At 34.0% G+C, this 8959-nt stretch overlaps 1 protein-coding gene across 1 annotated transcript in view; it reads left to right on the top strand.

The window, feature by feature from the left end:
- Positions 1-8959, top strand: part of LOC117115298 (steryl-sulfatase-like) — an 82705-nt gene that overhangs the window by 57726 nt on the left and 16020 nt on the right. Inside the window, exon 5 of the mRNA XM_033259029.1 lies at positions 5189-5875. Coding sequence (XP_033114920.1) covers positions 5189-5875 — 687 coding nt within the window. The remainder of the gene's footprint in view (positions 1-5188; positions 5876-8959) is intronic.

The raw sequence follows: 8959 nt of genomic DNA, 5'->3' as shown, positions 1-8959 counted from the left end.
TATATATATATATATTTGTAGGACAAGATATGTGATAGGCCGAAACATGACACTCTGGTCACATAGGTATTTGTCAGTCGCAATGATGAGACAATATCAAAACATTTGCCATGAGTACAAACACCCAACATTGGCATCTACGAAAGGAGGTGGTACAAAGCATACAAGCACCCAGCTAGACGTTGGCAAGAAACACTCTGGTTGTTTGCTAATACTTGTAATGAAAGCTACACACAATTTAAGGTGAGCAATAGAAAATTTAGTGAATATCTCGTCACTGTTCAGCCAGAGTACATGAAACAAATATATTGGCATGGTAAAAAAAATCAGCATGGTGTTTCAGTTTTATTAAGAAACAACAATAATACATTACACACTAGGAGACAGGAAGGCTTCAAACAAGTAATTAAAAAAACAAGTTTTGTTTAACTGAAAATACTGTCAATTAATGAATCTCTTTTCATATGAGTACATACAGTATCTCAGTATGGTATGTGATTAATAAAGCAGCAAATGCCAATGTTTGATAACATTTTTGATTTTTAACAAACCTGGTTTTGCATTATTGTAACTACTATATATTTATTCCTCAATAGGAGCAAACAAATGATAGGCTCGAATGGGTTTGATGCAAACAGATTCAGTGTGTGGACATGATGAAATGGACATGTCCAAGCCATGGTTAGGAGAAGGTGGCGATGCTCAGAGCTCTGCAGCAAGTGATTGAGGCCAAAATATTTCAAAAGAATTGAATTAAAATGATTTATTTAGTGATTTTTTTTCTGAAGATATACTGAAATGCCACACACTTAGTTTTTTTTTTATGCATCTGGTTTATATTGCATGCCAAATTTATAATAAATAAATACTGTATCAGTATTATTGTACCTGTTTAACTTGCAAAATATCTTTAATATTAGTAAATGGTATTATAAGTGCTGTACTTTCTTCTTTTAAAACAGTGTAATCCCATTGAATAGTTTTGAAGCAAATATGTGACCCAGAATTATAAAACAAATTGTGAGGATTAATTTTGAAATATGTAATGTGCGAAGTTGATAATACAGTATGAAAATGTGGCTCAATATATACAGGAACATCTATTTTAATGTATGAATTTGTGCAGTTTTGTATAAAGTTATTCTATGAATCTGCTTATTTTTTAATGCCTATATTTTGCCTATGTCTGTCTGCATGCTGATCAATTTGGTATTGGAATTTAAGAGAAAGCTTCAATTTTTTTGTTGTACACCATTTTTTGTTTAGTATTTGAAATATATAGTTGAACTTGCCTATGTCGTATCCAAAATTGTTTCACCTTAACAAAATTTGACTAGCACTTACAGTAATGGAAAATTCAACAATTCGGCATGTAAAATTAGATCGTCTTAGAAATTATTAGAGTATATTATTAGTCGTCTTAATAGGCAATTTTAACTGCACTGCTTTATTTATCATGTCTGATTGTCTTGCATTATTTACCATAGCCAAGACTACTGGTGTTACTAAATAAATATTGTGAAACACAATTTATCATCCTTGTACATGGCAAATAATTTATTACAAGTGTATTTTCTCACAGTTAATATAAAATTGTTTTATTGTACACAGAATAAAGCAACATTGAAGCAGTCAGGTATTACAATATATATCACTGCAATTAACACACTCTATTATCAAAATATTAAATATATGGAGTTATAGTTAGTTTATACCAATGTAAAGAATAGGGAAGAACAAGATACATTTATTTACTGTACACAAAATTCTAATTCATATTGTATTAGCTTCAAATTTTAAAATATGAGACGAGAGTGGGGAAGATACAAAAAACATTGTACTGTACTTAACAAAATATACTTGAAATCAATTTTGCAGGCCTATCTGCATCAATAGCAACAATTTCAATTACAGACTAGGTCTGGAAGGTTACACACAATTGACTGGTACAGATATACAAAAGCTCTAGGCCTATGCTGACAAAATTTCCTTTCATGAGTGATGAGATTGTCAAAAAAAACAGATCACAGATGTCGCATGAATTTTCAAGAATGAATCCTTTACAAAGATCTGTTGCATTAACGTGGATGGACTTATCAGGTATCTTCCATAACAATTTATAAATAATTCTTCCAACACAAAGTTTATTTCATCAAAGTTTAATATCAAATTAAGGATATTTCTCTTTGACAGATGAGAGCTCCGATCCCTGGACAGACAGTATATTTCCAACTTTAATCTTTTTACATATTTGTCTATGTCTAGTCCTACTCCTCTTTTTCTTTTTTTGACCTTAAGCACATTCTCATCTGAGTTTTCAAGAAAAATACAATGATTCTGCCATCCTGCTAATCTCAATCAGCCGATGGCCAACAAGCTAACCACTACCCACCACTAATTGCATCTGCTATTTTGCTGTTATGTAAATATTCATGCATTCTTGTTATTAGCCATGTTCTCTGGACGATTATCTTTTCTAACCACCATTCGTAATATCCTTATATAATCTATTTTTTTCATTCAAAAAGTACCTCTTGAATTTTTAATTATTAAAATAATTTCCCATAAGAACCCCTCGATTTTCATCTATTTCCATAAGCAAACATATCTCAATTTCCACTCTGTTTTCATAACACTGTATTAATAACTCAAAATCAATTTTTGCGACGAGTGACTGGTTTGGCTTGTGTTTGCCACATATAGAGCAAAATGTTTCGTTATCCGACGTTTTGAAGCGTTTTTCAAACAGGCAAATCCAGGCCTAGGCCTACACGATGAGGTCCAGCAGGAAACGTGCTCGGCGGCAGTTGATGTAGGCTTAGACCTAGGCAGGATCGTTTAGGCCTCCCCGAACAAATTCGACTGTGATGTAGGCCTATGGGACACTTTGTATTTATTGTATGTTCTCAGTCAATTCGATTCATTGAATGATTACTAAATGTCCTATTCTGATAATTATATGATAAATATGCATATTGATTTAAAAGTTATATGAAGACTGTGGGAAGGGATGACTATTCTACACTAGGACCTACTTACTATGTGGTTTAAAATAAATTGAAATTTTTTTCCTCTCAAAAAAATCCCCCCCCCCAAAAAAAAAAATTAAAAAAAAATTGAATAGGCCTACTGTACCATGACTGTACATAGCCTAGGCCTACTTACACTATTGTTTTGCCATTAAGAAACAGGTTTTTTTTTAACTTCACATTCTACAATCATTGAAAATATATATTAAGCCTAAAACAAGTTTATTTTGTAGTGTGTTTTGCTTTGGCGTATGGTGCTCAAATTTTTGTTGTTAATAAATTGTTTTCATCTATGTTAAATTTGTGATTAAGTAATCATTTAAAGACTTCTTGTCATATTTTAGTTAAAACAAGTTTTATTAGGATGCGTGCAGAAAGAATATTGATATGCGGAAAAGTAAAATTAACCCCCACCCCACTGATTTTTTTTTTTTTCTGGAGATGTGACGCTAAACAATGCAATGCATCATTTTGAGATCTAGTTTCTTGTATACTTGCTCATTAGGTGTTGCTTTACTCTATTTCAAAAGAGAAAAAAGTCGCTGCTTGTTACCATACCACAATAACTAAAAATTGGCAAGTCCAATTAGTTTCAAATTTGGCAAAATTCAATGAATGAATTTAGTGTTTAGTTTTCACGTACAAAGGAACGTACACACCCGCAGGGTTCTGGTTTGTTTTATTATAACACACCTAAATAGATCAGTTTGCCTAGGCCTAGCTAGCCTGGCCTAGTCTTGGCTAGGCCTAGGCCTATCCTCAATGCAAAACTTAGGCCTAGAAATCCGTCAGTGCATTTTGGAATATTCCGCACAAATTTTGCGCAAGTTTGAGCTAGTTTTTGAGATACCATCCATGCAATTAAAATAATTTACAGTAAATAAAACCTCCACACAACGCTGAAGTTAAGGCAAGCAGAGTAACCACTGCTTGACAGCCAAAATGAAAAACGGATAAGATTGTAGGGGCCATAACATCATTTCTGGATTTAACCTTCCGGAAAAAGCCATCGTATCCTAGGTAATGTGCAATGGGGAAAAAATGTGCAATGGGGAAAAAATTGTTGTATTGTTATAATATGAGGTAATGCATCAAACACGCTACCCTTATACGGTACCATAACATGTGAGCTAATGCTCCATAAAAAAAGGCTGGACCTTCTCGTATTGCTCCTTTGTGTGGACTGCCTGGGTCTAGTGTTCCATACAAGCACTGCTCGAGGGTCAGCCATCAGTATGCAATGTAAAAATTGCAGTGTGTACAAAATATAGTAAAGGGAAAATATACCCAGATCCGTGACAGGGATACCGTAAAACCTTGAATTGAAGCCCAGCGGGCTTAATCTCGAGAGGAAGCCTATCTCGAATTGAAGGCCTACCCCCTCTTTAATTTGCAAATTTAGCCTCGAAAATAAGCCCATCTCATAACGAATCCTATTTTCAAGATAGCATAAGCTTCTTTTCGAGATAGTACAGTAGAAACACTGTACATGAATTTCAGAAAACAAAATAACTTAAAAACAAGCTTGGTTTATATAGTAGTTTAGATGATTTAATACCATTTAAATGCACTTCATGATACAGATTGATGTTACAGTGGCCACAAAATTTACAGCATTCATTTTGAAAAGAATCCCCCTCTTTACTTTGCAAATGTAGCGTCGAAAAGAAGCTCATCTCGAAAAGAAGCCCATCCAAAGTTCGGAAAAAAGCTCAGGGCTTCAATTCGAGGTTTTACAGTATCTGTAGACTTATGTGCATAAATGACTGATATCATTTATTTGTAAACTCTACAGATACCATGAAACCTCGAATTGAAGCCCTGGGCTTTTTTCCGAACTTTGGATCGGCTTCTTTTCAAAATGAATGCTGTAAATTTTGTGAATTTGTACTAACTATAAAACAATAAATAATGCCATTGTAACATCAATCTGTATCATGAAGTGTATTTAAATGGTATTAAATCATCTAAACTACTGTATAAACCAAGCTTGTTTTTAAGTTATTTTGTTTTCTGACATTCATGTAGTGTGCACATAAGCACTACAAGTGTTTTTGTATTTTCTTTATGGGTTTAGTTTAATGTTTTCAAAATTAAATTCTTAAAGCAAGATTAACGTTTGTATTATATTTTTTACTTAATATTTGTCAATTGTTTAGGAAAGTGGCATTTGGGACATGCTTGTGATAGTGAAGGAAATTGTTCTCATCCAAATGGACAAGGCTTCAACTACTTCTACGGACTTCCATTGACAAACCTGAAAGATTGCGGTGGAAAGACTAATGTGTTTATCGCTTGGGATGCCCATATTTACCGTGACCTCTTTCTGATGGCCTTATTGCTTTCAATATCAGCCATTGCTCTGTATAGGCATGTTTACATAGATAAACGTTCTCTAATTGGCTGCTTAATCTTCACATGGGTGTTGATTGGAAGTGTATATTACTTCATTAACTCCATTCAGATCATGAACTGCATTTTGATGGAGAATCAAAAGGTTTTAGAGCAACCTCTAACATACGACAACCTAACTCAGCGACTGACAAATCGTGCTATATCTTTCATGGAGAGGCATCAGGAAGATCCATTTTTTCTCTTTATGTCGTATCCTCAAGCTCACACTGAGCTTTTTGCCTCTGAAACATTTCAAAATCAAAGCAAACATGGAAGATATGGAGATGCAGTTGAAGAAATGGATTGGAGTATAGGAGAAGTACTAGGAACGATAGATAAATTGGGCTTGCGTAATAACACATTTGTTTATTTCACCTCGGATAATGGTGGCTTTATGGAGGAACGTGGAGATGATGGAGAGCGGCAGGGTGGCTACAATGGACCATTCAAAGGTAAGAATTTTGCAATTCTTCATGTTATTCTCTGTATAAATTGATGATTATTAGCCTCCCAAAGATACCAAAACCTGGTGGAGAGGTTTATGGTATGATTATGGATTGATTTTTTGCCCTACCTGTCATGTTTTTGGTGAAAAGAATTTGCCACCTGAATTTTTTGGGAACATATTGGGTGTTTAGTCAGAAAACACATCAGGTATGGCAAAACATCACTCCTATATTATTTCCTGATGCAAACTCCCATTGAAAGTGTTTTATGCTTTTAGTTAGATCATTGCTAAGTGTGGTTTCAAACTTACATTTACCTAGGTGTTATGAAATTAATACTGCCATTTTTAGTTCCTATGCATGTAATGCAATAGAAACTATTGTAATCGCTTTCTACTGTTTTCTCTGTGTGTAGTGTGTGTGTGTAGACATTTATGCAAATGCGCATGCATAAAATAAAAGTTTTCCGACATTTTGTTTTTCCTCGCGATGCGAAGCTCGATGTGAAGTTTCTGCAGTGTTCAGTCAGGGCTCGCGCTAACCGATCGGCAAGTCGGCATGAATAAAACTACAGTATTTTGGTTTTGTGGCAAAAATATCAACTGCTGTAGGCATAGGCATTTTGAAGAAGGCCTAAAATAAAAAAAAAAGGTTTTAATACTTGCTGAAAATACATCGTTTTTTTTTCATTTAGATCTCCGTTTTTCGCTACCTCCATGCGATGTTTTTTTCTGTTGTATGAGTAGTCATATGAAGGTACTATATCCCCGACAGCTATGCAGCAGTGTACCCTTTGAATGCCAACTGAAGACAAGTGAAAACAGTTCTGAATACAAAATTGTGAAGATATTTCTCAAAGGAGCATAGAAATTAAGATCTGAAATATATAAATCCATGGCCACATTACCACCTGTTACACTTTAATTAATTTTTAGCCCACTCTCTGAGAGAGAGGGCTTATATGATGATTCTGAGCGAATTTTGAAGTCATTTGTTTTTCTATCTCCTCCTTCGTTTGTGACGCGATTATGCCGATCTTGCAATAATATGGAAGATAAGGCGTGGGGAATTTAAAGTATAAAGAGTTTTTGCGAAAATATTGTCGGGAAATATGTGAAAAGTATGTTTATCATATTTCTTAACACTACAGTGGGTTTCCTATGAAAGCGTGTTCGTCATTGATCAGATTGCAAATCGCCTGATTCCACATTGTGTTTATCAACCAATCACGGCCTGGAATGGTAAGCTTTGCGGCTAATAAATGCGTCTGCACGAGTCTAGTTGGCAGCGAAGAATGAGCCGTTTTGTGGTGCTTGCAAGGGTGGGTGGTCTCTCCCCTGAGAGATAAACAATATACACTACTGGAATGCAGGCTGGACTAGAGCTAGAGGAAGACGAACTAGGCCTATAGGTTGGCTGGGTAGTACGTGTGTGTAATAGATCAGATAACAGGAAATGTAGGCTACAAGTTGCTTTTATGTGCATTAAACCACATAATATTCAAATTAGTAGCGTTGAATGTATGTGTGCAGCACATTTCGTGTCAATGTACTGTAATGCAGGCTGGCCTGACGAAGACGAATAGGCTGGCTGGGTACGTACGTGTGTGTAGGCATAGGCCCTAGTCTAGATCAGATACTACAGGAAATAAATGTAGGCTACAAGTTGCTTTTATGTGTATTAAACCACACATTCAAATCAGTCAGTAGTGGTGAGTGTATGTACAGCACATTTCGTGTTGCCGCACTGTGCTGTGGTTGATGACGAGGACGTTGCCGTTAGATACATGATAGCAAGGTCCCACATGGATTTTTTGTTCTATTGAGACGGTAGCTTTTCAGCATTGCTCTAGGATGATTTTCCTTTACATTTATGAATTTTTTAGCTTTTCGTACTCTACACTTAGCTATCCGTAGCCAACCACATAGGCCTAGGTACGTAGTATATTAGGTCAGATGTTAATTACATAAAATGTAGGCCGACAGTTGTATTTAATGGGGGCGGAGTGTTAAATGGATTACATTCCATTCCAACGATGGTATAACCAGTCAATGGATAGCCCAGTAATGAGATATTTTGTTTAGATTTTTACAGCGTGTTCCATGTACCTCCTCCATTTAATTAAAATTAAATTATTAAAACATTGCCTATAATATAATCTAGTAATGTACTAGTATATTATTTAATGTAGTAATGTATATATTTAAAAAAACATATTGGGCAAGTATTCATACTACTTACAGGTGTACAGAGACGTGGGGCTGTCTCTTATACACATCTAGATGTGTATATGTATATGCGTATATATATATGTATGTATATGTATGTGTATATATATGTATGTATATAATGTATGTATGTATATATGTACATATATGTATTTATATGTATGTATATTTGTATCTTTATATTATGTATGTGCGTATGTATGCATGTATGTATATGTATATAAATGTATATATATACATGTGTATATATGTATATGTATATATGTGTATATGTGTATATATATGTGTATATGTATGTATGTAAATATATACATATATACAAGTATATATATATACAAGTACAGTATATATATATATATATGTATATGTGTGTATATATGTATGTGTGTGTATGTATGTGTATACACATATAGATATATACATATATAAATATGTACATTACTGTACATATACATATATATGTATATATGTATAGGTATATACGTATATATATATACGTATATATATATATACGTATATATGTATATATGTATACGTATACACGTATACATATACGCCGATATGTATACGCGTATACGTATACGCCGATATGTATACGTATATATAAGTATGTATATTCTGTGGAACCATGTTTTGAGCCTTTCATATGCTATATACGCGTATACGTATATAAGTATATATATATTCTGTGGAACCATGTTTTGAGCCTTCCATATGCTATATATTTTGCTATTCTCATATTTTTCTTTAGCTTGACAAAGGTTGATAACCGAAAACGTTTGCTCACTTGAATAAAATTGTATATCTGGCAACTTATTACCATCTCTCCGGAGTTTTTGTTTTATATATATATATATATATA

Source organism: Anneissia japonica, unplaced genomic scaffold, assembly GCF_011630105.1.
Source record: "Anneissia japonica isolate Jap-2015-1 unplaced genomic scaffold, ASM1163010v1 scaffold287800_len1627635_cov199, whole genome shotgun sequence".
Taxonomy (NCBI): Eukaryota; Metazoa; Echinodermata; class Crinoidea; order Comatulida; family Comatulidae; genus Anneissia; species Anneissia japonica.
This window is presented reverse-complemented; position numbering and strand designations above follow the sequence as displayed.